Source organism: Dendropsophus ebraccatus, chromosome 6, assembly GCF_027789765.1.
Source record: "Dendropsophus ebraccatus isolate aDenEbr1 chromosome 6, aDenEbr1.pat, whole genome shotgun sequence".
Lineage (NCBI taxonomy): Eukaryota > Metazoa > Chordata > Amphibia > Anura > Hylidae > Dendropsophus > Dendropsophus ebraccatus.
This window is the reverse complement of record NC_091459.1, coordinates 110,157,700-110,180,595: the sequence shown is the minus strand read 5'-3', so window position 1 is coordinate 110,180,595 and position 22,896 is coordinate 110,157,700. Positions and strand designations below refer to the sequence as shown.

The window sequence follows — 22,896 nt, the reverse complement described above, 5'->3', positions numbered from 1 at the left end:
CCCAATGATTTTAGGTTTGAACCTAAACCACCGATCGTCCGATGATCGTTTCATCGGCTGATCGTTATCTCTATTACCGATTATTGCTCTGTGTTATAGGGCCCCCAGTCTTAAGAATTTTAAAGCTCAGAAAATACACTCCAAACTCTTAATAAAAACAATGGTGCACGCAGCATTTGTGTTTCAGCGCCTATTTTGGTGTATGATAGGTGACAAATGTGGGCAGAAAAATTCAGTGTGAACCTGGCCTTATAATAATCAAGAGTACGAAAAGGGCAGATTTTGCCGATGTCTTGAGGTACAGGTGACACAAGGGATTAAACAGGGAGTCATACGAGAGGGCAGACGTGTGCCTAGGAGCTATGTTAGTAATGAGGGTGAATTATAACGCCCAGCATGTCCTCACAGCTGATGGAGAATATCTGATATCTTCTCTCTTTAGATGACTTAAAGATCTTTGAGTTCTCATAGACAATGCAAGATTTAATACTATGTGAGAAGAAAAATAAACTGCTTACTTTTAAATCGGAGGCTCTAGGATGTTAAAGGTTGAATAGTGCAAATGCTTTAGACAACCTTTCTTAACTGCCATCAAGCTGTGCATGTTTAATCCCGGAGTGCACCAATTTCCTTCCTAGGTAATCAATACTTAATGAGTCCTCGGCTGAATTCAGATGGTTAATGGCTTCCAAATGAATCACTCTCCATCTTCCCCTCCTTCTCATTCTCTTTCTCTGTTGTCACATTTGTTCCCTTTCCATGCACTCACCATTGAAACAGTATTTTATTTAACCCAAAATAAACATGACTTGGTGACGGCTACATACGGCAGCCATCGTATCTGGCTTGTAACCCAACCCTACTAGCCTTATAGGGGTTATCCAGGATTAGGGTATGTTCACACTGAGTAAAATAGGCGGAATTCCGCGGCGGAACTTTCTGCCGCAGAATTACTAGTGTGAACAAACCCTTATAAAGCACAGCTACTTTACTACTACTTCTTACAGAAACAGCACCGCCCCTGTCCTCAGGCTGTGTGTGGTATTACAATTCAGCTCCATTCCTATTAATGGAACTGAACTACAAACCACACCCAGGGCAAGAGTGGTGCTGTTTCTGGAAGAAAGCAGCCATGTTTTTCAAAAACTTTCATAACCCCTTTAAGCATTGATATGTATGTCAATACTTAAGTAGTTAAGTTTATTGTTTAGTTCCCCAGGACATCTGGAAGGAAACCCTCCCAGATGTCAAATCTTGGCAGAAAAGGACAACTTGAGGGCTTTCTTTATTGGTAATTTTCCCATTTTAGATGTGCCCTTTAAATGTCCTTGTATATGTTTTGCCCAGTAAAATGGCCCCCTCTGTATTCATCTGCACACAGAATAATAATGGCAGGTAGTTGCCGGCTTCCTGACAGCCGGGCTGTTCCTGCAGACAGTGTCGGTGTTGTTATAGGGGAGCTGTCAGTCACGCGGGCCAGACATGGGGAGTGATCACCTTTCTGTGGGATGCGAGCAGTTCACAGAAGGACACGGCGTCTTTGAGAAGAATCCTAATGACCTGCTTCAGTCTGGGATTTATGGTTGGTGGGCACCTTAGTTCAATGGAGAAATTACTCTTCCACTGCTGAGGCCATAGAAATGCATGATGGAATCCAATACTTCACAGTTACAGGAACATATAGATTTTGTATCCCTTACTGTCCGACCCCCTATACATGGTACATCGAAAGCATCCAAAGCCTTTCCTGCAATGTAGTTTCGTAGATATGGGGGCCGAAAGAAAGATTTCATTAAGGATATTTACTGTGAGGGTTGTTCTCCTGCAAGGTCCCTGGGGAAAACGTGAAGAAAGGCTGAAAGGTCCCTTCTGTCTTTGTTGCTAAGTTACAATACAAAAGAGACGAGCGCCTGTCAGACCATTTCGGTCAGCTAAGGTTGCTGCTTGGCTACAAACATATTGAGGTTTATTTTCACATAATGAATATAGTAACCAACTAGTAATGTGAAAAAAAAGGATCAGCAATTACCATCACAGCACCTCCTTACTGATCATGGAATGGCTCCATATAAACAGGTGTCATTCAGCTTTAGGGCGTGTTCACACGTAGCATATGCACTGCGGACTTCACACAAGGAAATCTGTAGGTAAAATCGCAGCATGAAACCTGCACACAGGGATGGATTTGATGCTGAAGATTTCAATGTGGATTTTATGATGCGGGTTTTATGTCGTGTGCATAAGAAGAATAAAGAATTAAAATGGCCACAATGCAGATTTTACCTGTGGATTTCCTTGCATGAAATCTGTAGTGTATACACAACCTGCACAAACCCTTAAAGGGGTTTCCCAGACAAAACATACTGATAAGCTATCCATAGGATATCCTACCAGTATCAGTTCACTGCAGCTCAGCTACTGTTCACATGAAGGGAAACTGAGCTGCAGTTACACATCACCACCACTACATAGTGAACGAAGCAAGCTGCTTCCGGCCTCATTCACTGTGTAGTGTGGGTGCTGAACAGATGATTGGCAGGGTTACTGGGTGCTACTTGGCACTGTTGGTAAAATGAAGGTAAAATTCATGGTGCTTGTAGTCTTTAAATGGAGATAGATTATAGTAAGGGCCAGATTAAGGGTACCATGGGCCCTGGGCTGTTCAGAAATTGTGGGCCCCCTGGTAATCATACCCCCTCTAGCCCTGCCCCCATACCACTAACAGTGTTCCAGCAAACTCTGCCCGGTAACCACACAGGCACACAGTAGGAACGCTGCTGCCTCCTCCTCCGCGGAGCACTGACTGGCGCCTTTGGCCTGTGTTCTACGTCACTCATACACTCTGTGAGGCGGGGCTTATTGATTCCCAGGTTGGCGTCTGGGTCTCACTTAGGATTGTACTTCAGCAGAGGTGTGTGTGGTGTTGTATTGTGGGCAATTTTATTGGGCCTGCTGGACCTCAAGGCCCTGGGCAGTAGCCCAGATTGCCCTCATTATAATCTGCCTATATATAAAGGCAGCTGTGGTGTACCCCCGGTGTGATATTATAGCGGACGATCGGCCGGTCACTTGCTAGGTGGTGTAGTGTGACACCACTCTGGTGGTGGATGGCCGAGATACAGCCGGACCTTGGGATGTTGTTTTGTGATGCCAGTGCCTGGTGGGCACAAAGGTGTGATGGCACGCCTGCTTTTATTTTACAAGGCCGGTTGTACCCTTTTCCCCTTTGGTCAGTGTCCTGCCGGGTTGCTACTGGGTCCCTTGGGGTGGTATCACGGATGGCAAGAGTGGTATAGTGACCCTCCCAGATAGTAGGACCTGCAACCCACAGAAAGGGGAGAATGTCCCAAGGTTGAGGTGCGTGCTGTGTTGGTGGTGGCGAATAATGACAGAGTCTTGTGGATATGGTTAAGTCGGTTTACTACTTGTAAATGTGCAGCAGGTAATACAGGTTCAACAGTTTAAGGTTCCTTTAGATAAAGTCTCTGAGACACACTTGACAAAGTTCCAATAAACACTTGACAATAGAACGACCAGATCTGTAGTATAAGTGCAGTGCAGGATACAGTTGTGTTGGTTGAGTTGTACTGAGTGATATAAGAAATAGAGTAGCAGAGAGGAGGATACCGTGAGTCTCAACCCATGTAGTACTGTGCTCTGCCGGGATGTTGGAGGATGAGTTAGAATACTTTAAAGAAGAAGAAGATTACGAAGAATAAGAAGAACACCTGTGCCTTTGTACTGACCTTGACTTTAGTCTTCACACCACCTTATGCCCACTAGACTCGGCTGAACCTTCCTAATGGGTAACACAGGCCCCAAACCTTGTTATATGGGTTTAACAGTGCATAGTGCTTTGAAGTGTTACTAGTGAAGAAGTTGTGAGAGTTGAGCTGTCTTGCGTGCTTCCCATGCAGGGTACTAGCTAAGACTGACCTACTCTTCCTGTCTCCTGTGTGACTCACTTCCTCTCTAGCGTGTAAGATGCGCTGTGAGTGGGTAAAAGAATGCAACAGAAGAAGAAATAAGGGCGATGATAGGAAAGAAGAAAGCAGAAAACCTACTGGTCTACAGACTCTGGGGACACATAGAAAACAATAACCCTTCGCAATCCTTCAGCCGTGCAGTATCCATATACACATACATAATATAGCGACCTCTAGTGGCAAACTTTAGTACTACTTTCATCACCATATTAACACAATGGGGGGCATTTATTAAGTCCGGCGTTTTTTACGCCGGACTTAGAAATGCCCCCGCAGCTCCGGCGCTACAGGGATTTATGTAGAGGCGGACTGCCTCTACATAAATCCCGTGCGCGCCGGTGCGCACCGCCTAAAACCTACACCAGCTGAGGACTGGAGTAGGTTTTCGGCGTACATTTGGGTGGAACGGATGGTAAATCGCGTGGACTCTGAGTCCGCGCCCTCCGTTCCGCCCACTACACGCCCCCTTTCCGGCCCCCCTGGCGTACTCGGCGGAAAGTGCCGATTTGCGAATATTTTATTCGCAGATCGGCCATTTGCGTATAAAAAAATACGCAAATCGGCACTTTCCGCCGAAAATCATCCGTTCGCCGGATGATACATGTGGCCCAATAAGTACTTTTGCAAAGGGTGTATATAACTGCAATACCCCTAGTGGGACACCACACATCAGTGTGGCAAAGAGCCTATTCTTATTCTTATGTGAGGTTTTTATTTAAAAGAAGACAAGTGCACACCAATCTTAACCACCCAGACAAGTTTACTAAGCTTTCTTTGCATACTGTGGAGTGATACAGCAATTTTGTTAACTCCAAATCTTAAGTGAGGCACGAAAGCTTAGTAGTTACATTGCCACTAAGTGGCACTTCTTACAATCAAGTAAAGCAATGTTAACAAAACTCTAAAAATATTCAACAGTTCACATTGGTCTCTAATGAGTACTACAAATTGAAATCCCTACAATAAAAGCATTAAAAGGTAGCAGTAGACCTTACACACAGAGGGTCCACTCTAAAAGACAGCCAAAATGGAAATTGTAGTTTTGCAACAAATGGAGGACCTGAATTTGACACTTGTGGTCTACACTTTGTTTATTCCTCCAAATAATTCCTCAGTAGTCTTCTTCTCTCTACTGGTATCACTAGGCCTCAGTAAAACCTACCTTCTGTTACTCACAGGCTAACTGCACACTCACCCCCCATCACTCATATAAAACACTGCAAGCCACCCACTTCAATGGCGAGTCTCTTCCCAGCCACTTGATAGAGGTAGCTTGCCATCTGCTGCTGATGTCTAAATCCTGCTTGTCAAAGCAGCACAACCTGCAAAGATTTGACCCTAGTGCACAGGAGACCATCCTGATCAGCTTCACAAAGGCCTGCGCCAAATTTTAACTACATTTTGGTAGTATTGGTATTTGTTATTGTTTGCATATTGTATGGTAGGTTTTGTCACCCGTCACCCAGGGCCATCTAAATAAAACCCAAAGTCATGCAGCAGGGAGACACTTGTGGGATTGCTTGGAGCGATGGTTCTTCAGCCCTTTCATGGCTCTTGTCTCACTAGCTCCTTGGAGGGGCTTCCACAATCTAATCCCACACTCCGAGGACTGGTGCACTGAGGACCTGGAGAGTCATAGGGTGGTGCAACAGTGTTATAAAGATTTTTTTGCCTTCCTTTTTATTAACACAGTAGGGATATAAGTTGAACCTGATGGATTTTTGTCTTTTTTAATGTTATATACAATGTAACCATAAGCAATATATTGACAGCGTAAAATAAGAATACAAAAGCAAAGGCTCACAAACAATACAACACCTAACCAAAAAACTCAACAACATGCACACAGTGGGACACTGCAGTCATATGTAGACATGAATTATATTATAGATTTTCCAAAGAGCGAATGATTATATGACATCTGAAATTACCACATTCCCTATTAGTTATTGTTCGTCCTCAATTACAGATTAGGTTTTACAATGATAAAAAGCTGTCATCACCTAGTGACAGCGACAGGACCAAGAGACGTTTTGTAGGTTGATCTAATAAATTACATGTTTCTATTACCATGAATGCAGAGCAGCCAATTAGCCATTACCGATCCCCATGGGGTATACTGACGTGCATGAGGCAGTTTGGCCACCCCAACCTGACATCTGAATTAAAAATGGACATCTAGATCTAGAGATGCCAGATACTATGTTCCCCTGGGATAAACTGCCCTAAAGTGTCCCGATGGTTGTCAGTAATACATACTAGACTTGGTGGGACCACTTACAGTATAACAAAATATCCAGAAATCCACTTATTAGTTCACTGTGAAGCAAGGTGCCACAAAATAGGCATCCCCTTTAAGTGCAGGGTTCCTCTATAGCAGTGCTTCCCAACCTTTTCCACCTCGGGGCACCCCTACTAAATAATGTTCTACAAAATAAGAAAACCGTCATACAGTGACTCACAGGTGACGTCTTCTTTGATCTGAGGAGTCACTTTCCCTTTTCCTCTCCATCCGCCATGATGATTTCTTCCAGCTACTTTTCATCTTTTTAGAACCTGCAAGACAAACAATTTAGGCTCCGCACATTTCTAGCAACTTCCTTCCCTTTCTCCCTCCTGTAGGCTCCCAAAGTAACTGCACTGTTTGGTGTTATGTGCAGTAAAGCGAGTAGGAATGTGGGATGCCCCCTGTATGTAGTATCCCCTGCTGTGATGAACTAATAATGCCCCCAGAGGTGCCCCCATGAACTAATAATGCCCCCAGAGGTGCCCCCTATGAACTAATAATGCCCCCAGAGGTGCCCCCATGAACTAATAATGCCCCCAGAGGTGCCCCCATGTACTAATAATGCCCCCAGAGGTGCCCCCATATACTAATAATGCCCCCAGAGGTGCCTTCATGAACTAATAATGCCCCCAGAGGTTCCCCCACGAACTAATAATGCCCCCAGAGGTGCCCCCATGAACTAATAATGCCCCCAGAGGTGCCCCCATGAACTAATAATGCCCCCAGAGGTGCCCCCATATACTAATAATGCCCCCAGAGGTGCCTTCATGAACTAATAATGTCCCCAGAGGTTCCCCCATGAACTAATAATGCCCCCAGAGGTGCCCCCATGAACTAATAATGCCCCCAGAGGTGCCCCCATGAACTATTAATGCCCCCAGAGGTGCCCCCATGAACTAATAATGCCCCCAGAGGTGCCCCCATATACTAATAATGCCCCCAGAGGTGCCCCCTATGAACTAATAATGCCCCCAGAGGTGCCCCCATGAACTAATAATGCCCCCAGAGGTGCCCCCATATACTAATAATGCCCCCAGAGGTGCCCCCTATGAACTAATAATGCCCCCAGAGGTGCCCTCATGAGCTAATAATGCCCCCAGAGGTGCCCCTGTGAACTAATAATGCCCCCAGAGGTGCCCCCATATACTAATAATGCCCCCAGAGGTGCCCCCATATACTAATAATGCCCCCAGAGGTGCCCCCCATGAACTAATAATGCCCCCAGAGGTGCCCCCATATACTAATAATGCCCCCAGAGGTGCCCCCCATGAATTAATAATGCCCCCTGCTCTTCCCCTAAAAAACAAACAAACATCCTACTCACCTAATCCGCGCTGTGGCTGCAGGCAGCAGCTCTCCTCCTCTTCGGGCTCCATCCTGTGAGCCGCGGGGACAAGACTTCCGGCAGGCGTGATGACTTCACATCATCACACCTGCCGGAGAGGTCACGTCCCGGCCTCCCATAGGCTGCTGGCATGAAGTGCCGGCGGTCTATGGGAGTGAATATAGGAGCAGGACACTGACAGGTCCTGCTCCTATATTTTGCTTACTTTAATGTTCCGCACGCTCATAGAGCGGGCGGAACATCAAAGTGATCTGTGCATCCTGAGAAGCTGCGCGGCCGCAGCTTCTCGGGATGCTTAAAGAGACAGCGCACATTTCCCACCGGGATCCCGCGGCACCCCGGTTGGGAAACGCTGCTCTATAGAGTATCAAGGGTCCTATAGGTGAACACAATTGCACATCCCAACGATTAGTGATTGCTATAAACACAACCATTAGGTCAGGTTAACTATGCTAATAATATATAATTTTTTTTTTATTTTCCTACAGTTGGAAAGACGTCTCTTATCACAAGGTTTATGTATGACAGCTTTGACAACACATATCAGGTAAGTATCACACTGCACATCTGTGGATTCACTATTATCATGATGCAAATATGGAATGGGTAGAGCACTGAATAAAGGTATTCTCTATTTTATTTTTTCTAAAGTCATGCATGTTTCTCACCTTCCCCCATCCCGTGTGACCTTAAAGGATTTTCCAAATTTTATAAGTAGTTTGAACAGTCTAAAAAATTAACATATATTGGTAAATAAAGTAATTTTAATATCTTTCTGTGGCCTTTCATGCTATACTGTTCTGTTGTCTATTTATTAGCCCAACTTCCTGTCTGGTTTACATCCTGTAATGGAGTAAGTTCCTGTGTACACTCTAGCATGGAATTCAGCCAACTCTATCCCTACTACTATGTAAAAAGGGTCACAGTCAAGAAGGTATAGAGAGAGGGATATAGCGTAGGATGAATTCCTGGCTAGGGTGTACATCAGGAAGGGGAAGTCCATCATAGGATATACAGCAGACGAGAGAAAGATTGGGTGTGTTGTATTCCGAATGCCTGACGCTTTTGAGGAGTCTGTCAGTGGCTTATCTATCACTTTCTCTTTTCTAAAGCACGTCAAGCTTTTGTATGTACAGGGGGATTTGGGTAGATAGTTGTTGGCCAAGTGCTAATTCAGAAGACAGCTATCTTATGTGCATAGGTTACCTTTAGAACAACTGTGTAGGCAAAACATCAATGTAATGACATTTACAATACTTTTAACCAGCACACATACTCAGCAAACCGGCACCATATTTTTACTGTCCATTTTTGCTGTCCATAAATAAATAAAAACTGAGTTCTTCCAGGTTCTTTAACAGGTCAGATGCTGACTCGCAAGCTAGGGGGTCACTACAAGGGAGCTATTTTTCATGGTGGGTAGAGATTTTTCCAACAAATACATTTAGATTCCCCACCTAAATAAATGATAACATATGGCTGACATGAGAAGAAAGTGCCATAGCCTACAACAATGGTGATCGAGACACTGGCATGAAGGAGCCATACTGATAGTGACGCTGTGCACCAGGTATTGTGTTAATTGCTGAAGTGAAAAAACATCTTAAATGTAAGAAAGCAGCCTGGTCTGAAAACAAAAGGGTCAGGTATTGAAACTCAATTGGGAAGATTTATCAAACATGGTGTAAAGTAAAACTGGCTCAGTTGCCCCTATCAACCAATAAGATTCCACCTTTCATTGTCCGAAAAATCTGAGAGGAATGAAAAGTGGAATCTGATTGGTTGCTAGGGACAACTGAGACAGTTTTACTTCACACCATGTTTGATAAATCTCCCCCAATATCTCCATTTCTTGTCCTCTCACAAGGGGGAGAATCAATTAATATTAGTCATTTAACCAGCCCCACCAAAGTCCTATTACCCTAATATGTATGGAAGCCTTAAAGGGTTATTCCAGGCATAAGGAATGTTTTAAAATGCAGTGGAGGCACATTAAAAATAAAAAAGAAGACGTACCCTGATCACACACAGCTGCCAATCCGATGACTCACGGTCCTTGCTGCTTCATTGGCTACATTACTGGCTACACTGGTGACCCATGTCAACCAATTATTGGAATTTCCTACAAAAATTACTCTCAGAAAACAGAGATGAGCATGGACCAGTAGATGTTGGAAGTTGTGGGGGATCAGGTCAGATGAGTATGCCTACTTTTTTACTTTTAAGGCACCTCTAATACATTTTAAAAGATTTTTCGATACTCAGAAAACCCCTTTAAATAGGTGAGATTTTTACCCTATTCTTTGTCTGTTTTGTCTAGGCTACTATCGGAATAGACTTCCTTTCAAAGACAATGTATCTAGAGGATCGGACGGTGCGTATCTTCTGTTTGAATCTATAATTGTATAATTACGCTACAATGAAGGCAATAGAATTTCGGCACAGTTACACCAGCAGTTTCTTGGATCGTTCCTTTCTTTCATCTATACTAGAGAGTCACACCAAAGTAATTTGGCAGTATATATATTGCTATTGCTTACTTTAACTGTATCTCGCACCAACATATACTGTAGCGCAGTATAGATTGTCATCACAATGTAATTAGCAAACCTCATTCCCATTGGCCTTCCTTTGGAGCACAGCTGTTTAGAATTATTATAGCACATTTTAGTTTTATAGGGAATAATACACAGAAAGCTTTGAGTTTATACGGTTATGGAACATGACTTGTAATAAATTTGTAATGACTAGAGACTACAATTCTCTCAAAGCAGCCAATAAAAGTGTAACTCATGCCTCATGAATTACATGAGGGCTCAGCTGCAGGAAAAGTAATGGGAAAACATTGGAGATCACCGAATATATTGGTCGGATCAAAAACATAAACGTATCCATCTTGCGTAGAACTATAAAACATAAACTATAAAGTGATATATGTGGCATAGAGGATCTTAGTTATGAGATACAGATTAAATAGAATAAAATTATTTAGTCTTGAGAAGGGACGTATATAAGGGTCAACATGAATAACTATATATATCATACGAAGAGCATGGTGAAAAGTATGCCCTCCCTCTGCCTGGAGAAAATGGCTTCAATCTCCATAGGCAACAAGACATCCTAAAGAGGTTATCCAGCACTGCAAAAACATGGCCACTTTTCCCCCTCTTGTCTACAGTTCGGGTGTGGTTTGCAATTAAGCTCCATTTACTTCAATGGAACTGAGTTTGAAACCCCGCCCAATCTGGAGACACAAGAGGGGGAAAAGTGGCCATGTTTTTGTAGCGCTAGATAACCCCTTTAATCCTGAAGTTGCCCATACACTTTATACTAAAGTCAGTATAAGCATAGGAAATATGGGGGCCTTCCGAATCTCCACCAACAGATGATGTCGGTGGGGATAAGGGTCAGGCGAGATGAAATTTTACTGCCGAGCTCTTCTGTTCTTGGAGAAATAAGCTTGCACCAGAGCTGTCTGGCTTAATCCTAGTAAACACAGGAAGGTCTATCCGTAATGGAAGAAGGTGGCCTGTAATGTTTTATTTTATATCATGTAATCCAGTGGGTACTTGTGTGTCCCTTACTTGGGAAAAAGATGTTCTGCTGGGAGACCTTGGGTCCTGGCATTTTACAGAAAAAGTCTACACCATAGCAGTAGTAATCCCTAATGGCAGTACAGGCAGGATAATGTGTCCAGGACACACAGTGGTCAAGAATGACAAAAGTTCAAGGTGTGAACATGGTCTCCAAATTTCCTAGATCTCAATTCAGTTGGGCCCCTACTGGAAAACAAGTTGGATCCATTGATAGATTGATAGATAGCCATAGGTAGGTATGGAGACGCATTAAATTAAAGATATCGATAGGGTCCAGCGACAAGCTCTTTACTTGCTCTATCTTCTATCACTTGTTTTGTTGTCTCAGGTCAGACTGCAGCTTTGGGACACGGCTGGCCAAGAGAGGTTCCGCAGCCTCATCCCAAGTTATATTCGAGATTCCACTGTGGCCGTGGTAGTTTATGATATTACAAGTGAGTATATTCTGGTTTTCACCATGTCAATGTATGCAGCTGTGTAATAGGGTAGCCCTAGAGGCAAGTTCCAGTTGACTAAATTGTATGTGTATGGTATATGGCTATAAGTCACAAGTCAGGTAACCAGTCTGATTATATATGGTAATACCATCTATTGATTCTCTAGGTACTATACCATTTGCATATGTGAGGTCTGACTGAGGAGTGAGGTTTTTTAGATGTATCCCTGTCATTATGACTGCTGATACTGTTGATAGGCAGCAGGCTCTCCATTAGCAGAACCATCATTTCCACCGCTGAATACACTGAATCAGCTTTAATCTCTACAACATGCTGCTGAATGCTGATCTTCAGATCTGACACTGACACAGGACTTTCACAGTAGGCCTGATCCTTCAAGAAACCCCAAAACAAGGGTGAGGTCTAGTGGGCGAGAAGGCCACACAATTTGTAAAAAAATCTATATATATATATATATATATATATATATATATATATATATATATATATATATATATTTCATTCTGTTTTTCTCTCCAATTTTTAATATTTAAAGGCAACCCATGACCATGGAAATGCTACCTAGGCTATCAGCATCATGTTATAGAGCAGAAGGAGCAGATTAGGTTGATATATATCTTTGTGGAAAAAGATTCAGATACAGTAATTCATTGATTGAAATCTCTGATGTTTCTATGCTAAAGAGTCCAGTCTATTGAGCGACACCGCCCACTGGACTCCTTACCACAGAATAAGCAGGGATTTTAAGTTATAAAATAAAGTTATACGGAATCATTTCCCACAAAGTTATATATTAATCTGCTTAGCATCTTCTGCTCTATAACATGATGGCGATAGCTTAGGTAGCATTTTCATGGTGACAGGTTCCCTTTAATTTTTTTCCAGACTTGTTTTTAGATCTTTTTTAGTCTATTTTGGAAATCAGCGTTTTTCTTTTTAGTCATAATTTGCTGAAAAATAGGACCTTGCACTTGAATAATATACTGTGCAGGTGGAAAATTTTACTGAATAGGAATTACCAGCCATTTTTCTGTTGGATCCAGTAGAACTCAATATAAAAACGGCGATACTTTTAAACCATAAACCAGATGTTTTGGACCATTTTACTGCTCAAAAAATGGATCAAAATAGTGTGTGGACATACCCTGACCAAAGCTAAGCTATTACAGTATAAGCTTTGGCAATAATAAATGCAAATTGTTAATCCTAAAAGGAAAGACATACTTGTTTTTTTTTTTTTCCTGCTAACCCATAAGTAAGGTAATCATGTATACCACTTACTATGTTCACTTTCCAGCCCGATACTTAACATTCAGCTTGTGAGCAGAATAAGAAGCTTCAGAATAGAGGAGAAGAAAAGATTGTTAGGGGGGGCAGCTTGCAGGATTTAATTAGGACGGCGTCCAGCGTGCGGCTCTCTGGGCACATAGTGATTGTGCTGCCCCCTCCAGGCCCTGGTGATCACTGCACTGTGTCACTAGCAGCTCAGATCCCCTGCAGGCGAACTCATTTCTTAAATCAGGGAAACACTATCAGCCCATTAGATAATTAACAGTTGCTATTTAGTGGCTCTTTAGCATCTTGTTAGCGTGTTTAATCCCCTCTTATCACACTCTTCAGAGCTGCGATCACAGATCCAGGAGCGAGATACATTACTTTAATTATAGCGCTCAGACAAGCAATGTTTGTTAGAGCCGGTCCTGACACCGAGACTGGTTGTTTGCAGCTGTCTTCACACATGTCCCTGATCACTAGGGGTGTCCATTATGTAGATTCCTTTATCACTATTGTCTATAGCTGATACACACCAGATGCATATGCTGAGCTCAGTATGTGACCAGGTAGCGAATTATATTAGGTCCTTTTCAGGCGGTAGCCCGGGGCCCTGGGCTCCTGGGGGGGCCCATAGCCGCTAGAACAGATTTATACTTTCAGTGGTGTATTATCTCCTGGCTACAGTTCTGCCATGATTTGCAGGAGACAGGAGACAACATAAACAGTAACATTAGAGAACATACTGAAGGACCTTATCATGTGACAATGATGTCACCACAGGTCCTTTACAGGCTGCTTTATGGAGAAAAAAAGACTAAAGCTAGTGCTGCCATAGTTACAGTGGGTTGGGGGCGCCCAAGCTTGGTGAACAGCCCAGGGCCCATGGTAAAGTTAATCCGCCCCTGATGTGACCCTGTACATCTGTGGGTGTTCTATAACAATCGTAGAAGGTACAACCGACTTCAAAATCTCCCAGAATTCTTTACATCTATACATCGATCTAGATGCTCAGTGTTAACAATACAGCATGACAATTACGATTTATAAGTCACAACTAAATTGGCAGTAATCCTGATATTCCTGTTTGTTTCATAGATTTGAATTCCTTCCACCAAACATCCAAATGGATTGATGATGTCAGAACAGAGCGAGGAAGTGATGTCATAATAATGCTGGTTGGAAACAAAACAGATCTTGCAGACAAAAGGTACCAATAAGTTAAAGCATATGTGTTAATGACTTTCTATACAAGCTTGAAGTGTTTCTTAGGTTAGGGCTCCATGGCCTGTCATACCATACAGTAATATTACTAGATTGCGGAGGGCCTGTTTGCAATTTTTTTCCACAATTAAATTAGTACCAGCTTGGTGGCCAGCACACGTTGATATCTGCAGCTTATCCTCCCCTTTCAATACCAAAGCTGGTCACACTCAGTTATGGCCCAACCTAGTTAGAAACCGAGTGCCAATCAGTGAGATCAGTGCTCATTTACAGATCCTTTACAAAGGTCAATCGTGCAGCCCTCCCTCCCTGATGATATTTAGTCTTTTATCTGTTCAAAAAAAGAGACCAACCACAAGACGTCCCGAACCTTTTGCACGCTCACAGACATGGCTTGGTATTGATTGACAGCCATTCCTGAGCACTCACTGAGAAGGAAAAGTCCTCACCGGCATGTGGTAAGCTGCATAGCTGTTAATATTATTAGCAAATGTTAATAATATAATTGCCCTCAGTTTATTGCCCTCAGTTGATTTACAACCTGCATGATGAACAGGTGTCTTTCCTTGTGCACTGGGACTTCCTGCGTTTGTTTTTTTTTTTTTTGAACAGAGAAAAGACCAAATATTGTCATGAACCAGAGTTTGGCTATATATGTATATATATATATATATATATATATATATATATATATATATATATCTCATTTAAATATAGAGGACTTAAAAAATAAATGAAGCGAGTATATTGGAAAACTGCTTGCAATCACAACCCCTGTTGATTTCTTAAAAAGAAAAATGTTGCGACAGATACGCTTTAAGAAAAAAATCCCATGTCAAATCTAAAGTTAAATCACCAAATATTTGTCAACGTGGCCAAACATCTTTATTTTAATGGGGAAATGCAGTAAGCTACAGTCAAACCCTTCTAGCAATGACCTATGTCATAAGGGAGCAAAGATGCCTATAAAAGATGCCTATAACCAATATAGAAAACCTGAACTGAGAAAACTCATCATGACATTACAGAATCCATGCTGCTAGAATAAGGCTATGTTCACACACCATCAAAATGTCGGCCTATTTTATTAAACTGCCATCGTTTAACAGCAAATAACGAATAACGTTATTTTAAAATCTGTGTGACCATAGACCAGTACTGCTATACTGCCTTAGTGTTTTACTGCGCTGAATGCATCTGTGAAGATGTGATCAGAAGTAGCAAAATCTGATACGTTGATTCCACTGACATAAATATATTATAATACCTTATTAAGTAGGGTTAAATAGGGGGAAAAAATAAATAGCACTAGTTTATCTTAAGAAGCCTCAGGAAACCTTTTCCTGGAAACCAGATTAGCCATATAGATGGGTTTCTGCAGCTCCCTGCCGCCAAGGTCATTGGTCCCCGTCCTCATTCTACACACAACGCAATAGCTGGAGGAAGGCAATGATATATGTGCTGCTGGATACAGAGCTCATTATCTTGATGCATTGTCTTACTTAACTGAGCAGCATCTTGGAGAAGTAGAGGATTCTTATTTAACCTTTGACTCTCAGTTTGTGGTGTATCACCATGGATCCTTAGACAGTTTGAGGTTAATGCAAGCAATGACATGAGAGCTAGCAGTGGAATGGGGCTTTGCTGCACTCAGTGGTGTACAAGGAAGAAAAGGATCTATATAGTGAGAGTGAAATGGCCTCCTATTACAGTGTCTGATTTTACCCCTCTGGACCCCATAGCAGGTGCATAGTTTACTTTACTATGCATACAAAAACAGACATGATGCATACACACTTACTAATGCACATGTTACTGACACAGACAATGACATACACTTTACTGACTGACTGACACACACATTACTGACTGGCTGACTTACTGACACACATATTACTGACTGACCTACTGACACACACATTACTGACTGATTGACTTACTGACACACACTTATTGACACACATTACTGACTGACACACACTAATGGCCTTATTACACCAACAGATTATCTGACAGATTTTTTTAAGCCAAAGCCTGGAGTGGATGTAAAAAGAAATTTCCTTTATTACCTGTTACTCTGTTTAAAGTCTGTTCCTGGCTTTGGCTCAAAAAAATCTGTCAGATAATCTGTAATAGGGTCCTTACTGATTGACACACACTTACGGACTGACACACATTACTGACTGACACACACACACACACACACACACACAGCACTTACAGCTCAGTCTTCTTCATCTTACTCTCTACCCGGATGATCTCCACATTGTAGTATACAGGTCCCGCTCTTTCTCTGTCTACTGAAGTTCAGCCCTCGCCCTGAACTACATTGAGCAGGCTAAACATCAGAACACTGGGCCCCTCTCCTTCTCTGGGCCCCTGGAGGCTCCGGGGCCTTGGCACTTGCCTAGATAAGCCCTGAGCTAAAGCCGGACCTGCATACCGAGGTATAGAGTCACAAGAAATATCTTCTGAATAGTAATGATCTTATTAGATAGAGAATGAGAGACGACCCGGGGACCTGGAGGAGAAGTGATTAACCTGTAAATGAGTCCATGGAAATGTGCTGTTTAATTGTCAGCGATTAATTAAAAGTTCATCTACTAATAACTTTGCTACAGAAACCAGTCAAGGCCTCATCAATGTGGACTCCCAGCACTTATTATAGAGGTTTCAGTAATAGGGATGAGCTCAACTCGAGCATGTACAAGTTCGATCATTCGGCATTTGAATACCGGTGGCTGAAGACGTTGAATGCAATCCTAGGGAATCCAAGATAATATGGATACAGCCTATGGCCACCGGTATTGAAATGTCGAACGATCGGACTCAAGCATGCGCAAGTTGCACTTATCACTATTGCTGAAACCTCTATAATAAGTGCTGGAAGTCCACACTGATGAGGCCTTGAATGGTTTCTGAAGCAAAGTTATTAGTAGATGAACTTTTAATTAATCGCTGACAATTAAACAGCACATTTCCATGGACTCATTTACAGGTTAATCACTTCTCCTTCAGGTCCCCGGGCTTCTTTTATTCTCTATCTAATATATTTAAGCCTCTCGTTTTTCACTCTTTCAATCTCTTTATGCATCATGATTAACAGGACAGAAGGGAATAGGGTCACGCAGTTGTAATATACTGAAACTATACGGCTAGGGGTTGATTTATGATCAGGAACCCTTGGATTACATGGAGGCTACCATTTATTTTATTACAAATTAATGGATGGTTATCACTGCTAAGTTAAATTGAGAATATAAGAATATCAGCAGCTAGATATATATAGGACGGTGTGTGTTCTGTAAGCTGAAGCCTTATCTCATGAGATGGGAGCTGCATGGAGGTCAGTGATCTCTACTGAGTAATAGAAAATTACATAATAGAAATGGTAATGAAGATACTTGTCACACACCGTATAGTAAGTACAATATCCCACAATAAGGGCTTGTTCCCAACGCTGTGTTGATTGAAGCACAAAATTGTTGCCAATTTTGGTAACTAATGAAAAAAAAAAAACACATGGGGGGAGATTTTTTAAACTGGTGTAAAGTAGAATTGTCTTAGTTGCCCCTAGCAGCCAACCAGATTGCTGCCGCAGTCGTCAGCTATCAAGGGCCAAGAGACTTGAGCAGGAGCGCGCCAGGGGTAAGCATTGGTGGTTTATTGGTGGCGCCTCTTAGTAAAACCGGCCCGGATAAAGGAGGTGGGGCTTTAATTAATCACTATAAGTCGCTTTTGAGGTAGTTACCCCACATAGGCTTTTAGCACCACATACTGTGACTGGAAGACTTTAGAAGAATAAAATAGACTGTGACAAGGTTTCACTGACAAGGGATCTGGCCTCCAGGCCAGGTTATAGAATAACTTTCAGCAGGAACAGGATCTTGACACTCTCTATACAGAAAACACTGACTAGAATCTCCAACCTTATATACTACACAGGGAACCATTTGGTTGGTAACTTGCTGGAGGGCCCTAACTTAGGCTTTTGATATGTGTAGCAGAGTAAGATACCCAGCTCAAGGATTGTACAATACAGCGGCATACCCAATATATCACAAGTGCACAGTTGTAATGGCTGGAGTATAGTGGATCCACTGGCCTCCGCACCAGGGAGATGAGTCTAAAGGGCCGCTGGTCTTCACCAGAGCCCTCCACATGGCAGGATGGGCTTGCTGCAGCAGGAACTCCCAGGTCACTACCCCTGGTGACTGACATGCTTGCCTACGTAGCGAGGTGGAGCGAAGTACAGAAACGTGAGGCAGAATGCTTTCTCAATAGGCTATGGGCACTAAAGATCTGGCACAGGATATAGGAAGAGGCAGGATTTATAGACAGGGGGCTGGAAAATGAGGAAGCAGAGCTGGTGCATGTGTACTTAAGGATGCAGGGGCGTGTGTGTCGGCCTGCTGAACAGGAGAAGGAGGTGGGAGTAGGACATGAAGAAGGACAGGCCCCGGACCAGAGGAAGATGCCAAGGAAGAGGAGGGACCACGGCCGGGGACACAAGCGTGGCCTCAGCAGAAAGTACAAGCTGCAGCTGCCACAATAGTTAACCCCATATAATGCTTTCAGCTTCAGCCGTGCTAAGTGCATAGAAATAGGGAGTCACTCAGTGGTGAAACAGTAAAGTGCACACCTTACCTTACACTGGTACCTGACGATAGGTGCGCAGGTACTGTAATATTACAATGGTAATATTGCTTCTATACAGAACTGCATAATGTTTTTACATTTTATATGGAGTTAAAATGTTAAATAATACTATTGGTTTCAATTTAAAGGGGTTATCCAGGATTAGAAAAAGCACAGTTATTTTCTTGAAAAACAAGAACAGCGGCACCCCTGTCCTCAGGTTGTGTTATTACAATTCCACTCCATTCACTTCAATGGAACAGTGCAAACCCACACCCAAACTGAGGACAGAAGAGGTTGTGTTTCTGGAATGAAAGCAGCCACATTTTTCAAAGCCTAGATAACCAACAACCTGTAAATGTGCTGAATACAGCCATGTACACATACACTAGACAGAAAATAGATGAACAGCGTCCCTGTAGACAAGATTCTAACAAGGGTTGAGACTATATGTACTGTAGACACAAACTAGGGACATGTCTACGTCTCCTATGCAGGGTTGCACTGGCTAATCCGAGTACTTGTGGAATCTCTAGTGAATCCAGACATAATAATGAGTCCCAAAGATCCAGCAGAGTAAGCCCAATTTGACACTATTTGGAGCCAATAACTTCCCACTAGGGTTAGTTTCTTATCAGCTCAATACCTATTACATCAGACAGATGCTATATCCTAACTGTACTATTAGATGCAACAAGGACAACAATGAGATTACATGTCTGACATCTCACAAACCACACGTCTGAAATGACCATACAGCTCAGTTATTGGTTTGCTTCAGAATTTTAGTGACAATATTTTCTAGAACTAAGTTTCAGTACAATATCACATGGAACGTTCTCTCCTCCATAGACAGATCACCATCGAGGAAGGAGAACAACGAGCTAAGGAGCTGAATGTCATGTTTATTGAAACTAGTGCCAAAACCGGATACAATGTTAAACAGGTAGGATGACATCATTGGATCTATATTAAATATACTCAATTTTCCTGTTTAGGGTGCATTAGGATCTGTAGCAGAAATGGATCCTGTTCTATGACTATTGTCCACTTTCCTTTCCAGCTATTTCGTAGGGTGGCTTCTGCCCTGCCAGGCATGGAGTGCACAGAAGAGAAGAGCAAGGATGGAAGTATCCTTTGGCTGAGATGTTGTACTGTTTGCCTCATTCATACTTTAGTATTCAATTAGTATTTTTTATCTGTTTTTTTTATTATTAACATGCAAGAAGTCTAGAGGGGGTAAGGGCCGGTTCACACAGAGCAAAAACAGCGGAATTCCGCTAGCCTCAGTGTTTCTATGGGAGGGCTTGCGCGCCTCCGATTCTGCTGCTCTCCGCTCAAACAATTGACATGTCAATTCTTTGAGTGAAGAGCAACAGAAGCGGAGGCGTGAGAGCCCTCCCATAGAGACACTGTGTGACACTGAGGCAGGCGGGACTCCGTGGCCGAGAGCTCCACTGCTTTTTCTCTGTGTGAACTGGCCCATATTCTTTGTTACTTCTAAACTTAGGCTATGTGTAAATACTTTATAACACCGGCCGTTGTTTGTATGTTCCTGAGGCCTGTCAGAGCTCTAACAGCCGCAGGAGCATTTATTTCCAAAATGGACCCTTCGGGTATGTCTAGAAATCAATTAAGCATTGATTTCCATACACACCACGGATGATCAGAGTACATCAATGAGTGCATGGAAGATTAATAACGGCTGCTGTTCTATGAACATGCTCGTTTTTGTGCACGGCCTCAATGAACCACACATCAGTGTGGCGTGTGCATGGAACGTGTGGCATTGCATTGATTTCAATGCAATGCCGCCCAGGCTGAAAAGAAGGGCTGCTGCTGCCGTTCTTTTCAAAAATAGTACATTGTGTGACCATAAAGGTAAAATTGTGTGAGCCTAAAGATAATATGGGGGTACAAAAACAAGACTGCACAATTTTGTTCCCCTGCCAAAAGCAGCGGATCTAGGTGGCGCTCAGCAGTAATAGTTAACCAGGTCATCATGATGGGCAGTATGGGGACCACTTGGGTTTTAGAGCACATAGGACTGTACATACAGATAGGGATGGTGATAGGAAGAGGTTATCTGTCATATTGTCCATATGACATGGGCCATCAGGTAAATAACTTAAAGGGGTTGTGCAGCAGGGGTAGAATGGGGTAAAAAAATAAATACATTGATAAAACAACCAAAATTCACCTCTCTCATCCCCGCTATTGCTATTCAGAAGCTCACCTTAAAATAACTAGTGTGGCTAGCAATTTATTTGGCAGGACACTCCTATTACTTGCATGTTGAGACAGGACTAAAAAGTGGGGATGAGTGAGGTCCCAGTGAGTATTAGATCTGCAGGCATTGTGTTATAGAATAGGAAGAGATAAGGTTCAGTAGGCATTTGTCATTTATTCATGTAAAACCTCTGCTCTGACATATCAGTAGGACCGCCCACTTGACTTCTTAGCCTAGAAGATTTACATAAATAACCAACAAGTTATACTGAACCTTTTCCTATAAAACTCTATATTACTCTTCTTAGCTTCTCACTGTCTTGACATGCTAGACTGCACTTCTAATGTAACAGGTTCCATTTAATCAGGAATACATATGATCTGCTATTAAAATGGTTCTATTTCTGTTCCTTAACCATCTCCACCACAGTGATTGATATAAAACTTGACAAACCCCAAGAACCGCAAGTTGCTGATGCCGGGTGCTCTTGTTAATATGCAGCGCATGACAGGTGAGCTGCCAAAGGCCATGTGCTTAGCCCCGAGATGCTTCCTATTGGTTAGCCTGGAAAAACAAACATTCGGAAACCACATCTAGAGAATGTCAAGATCCACCACTGTTCCTGACCTCTCCCACCTTCCCCGGAGACCTTGTTTGCCTTTTGTCGACTTTCTTTGGTTCTTGTGTTGGTCTTAAGTCTTTTACCCTCTCTTCAGAGACGTCTGAATCATTTCACGATTGTTCCACCATGTTTCTTCTCTCTGGCCCTCTTGTGCTCACATTCCCAGTTCCTTATAAAAGCACCTTGAGAGTAACAAGTTACTTGCCTAACACATGTACAGTATCACTCACCTACTACCAAATGACTAGATGTAGTTAATAGAGCGGTTCACCAAGTGGTTTAGTCTCTACCGACTAGTAAAAGCCAAGAATATCCAAATATGTGTAAATTAACTTGATATAAAGACACACAACGTCCCCAGTAGTTCACTAAGAGTAATCCAAGCTAACTCGTAAAATAAGTTTCTCTTCTCTTACCTCTCATACCAAAACTCCAATTCTCTTCTTACAAGACGACAAAGAAATTCCCGCTGTTATTAACATTGACATATTTTAATTTTCACTTTTTTGTTGTAATATATATATAATTGTACTTTATTAAAATTGCCAAAAACTTATGTGACGGGATGTGTGTAGCACGTGGTATTTTAAGGGGATATCTATTTTTTTTTTTCATTTGGTGATTGGGGATAACGTATGTATATGAATGGGGCAATGTGATTGGTAAGGCATCATCTATTATCGAAATGTAGCACTGGGTAAATAAAGACGGAATCCAATTCTACATGCAGGGTTATGTGTGCACATTATAGGTGATGTACAGGTTGTCATGTTCCAAGAAGAACATTATGGGGTGACCGTGTCATGCACGCTCCATAGAGCATTATTCCCATTACTGTGTTTTTAATACCACACAATAAAAGCCTTTTACTTTCATAACATTTATTTTTTATCATTTTAATAGTTGTTTTCTTTATTACTAGATGAGGGAACTGGAGATCTAAGGTGATGGACATAGTAACACTGTGAAGGAATAATATAGAGTGTCAGTAATACATGACTATCCGCATCTATGTAGGTCCCACCATAGATGCAGCCCTCTACTTGCTATGGGGTTGTAGAGAGAAGACACCTAAATCACACTGGTCCTATCCCATCCTCAACCAGTGGCTCCCTGGTTATTGGCAGCGACATATACAATTGTGTACTTGTGGCACCGAGGAGTTTAGAAAAGTACATGAGCTTGTTACCAAAGTTGAGACCATATCGGTGCCAGTAAACACTAGGATAAGAACCACA

General features: G+C 42.4%; 1 protein-coding gene across 4 annotated transcripts in view; it reads left to right on the top strand.

Annotated features, from left to right (window-relative positions):
• RAB6B (RAB6B, member RAS oncogene family) overlaps nucleotides 1–22,515 on the top strand; it is a 49,941-nt gene extending 27,426 nt beyond the window's left edge. For 2 of the 4 annotated variants that reach the window (XM_069975652.1, XM_069975651.1), the window contains 7 exons: nucleotides 8,107–8,165; nucleotides 9,939–9,992; nucleotides 11,543–11,648; nucleotides 14,043–14,154; nucleotides 19,659–19,752; nucleotides 19,870–19,936; nucleotides 21,466–22,515. In XM_069975652.1, coding sequence (XP_069831753.1) covers nucleotides 8,107–8,165; nucleotides 9,939–9,992; nucleotides 11,543–11,648; nucleotides 14,043–14,154; nucleotides 19,659–19,752; nucleotides 19,870–19,936; nucleotides 21,466–21,530 — 557 coding nt within the window. In that variant the 3' untranslated portion in view covers nucleotides 21,531–22,515. Of the gene's footprint in view, nucleotides 1–1,556; nucleotides 1,583–8,106; nucleotides 8,166–9,511; nucleotides 9,811–9,938; nucleotides 9,993–11,542; nucleotides 11,649–14,042; nucleotides 14,155–19,658; nucleotides 19,753–19,869; nucleotides 19,937–21,465 lie in introns of those variants that run through there. The other 2 variants (XM_069975653.1, XM_069975654.1) reach the window with 2 other exon arrangements.
• The last annotated feature ends 381 nt before the right edge of the window (nucleotides 22,516–22,896 follow it).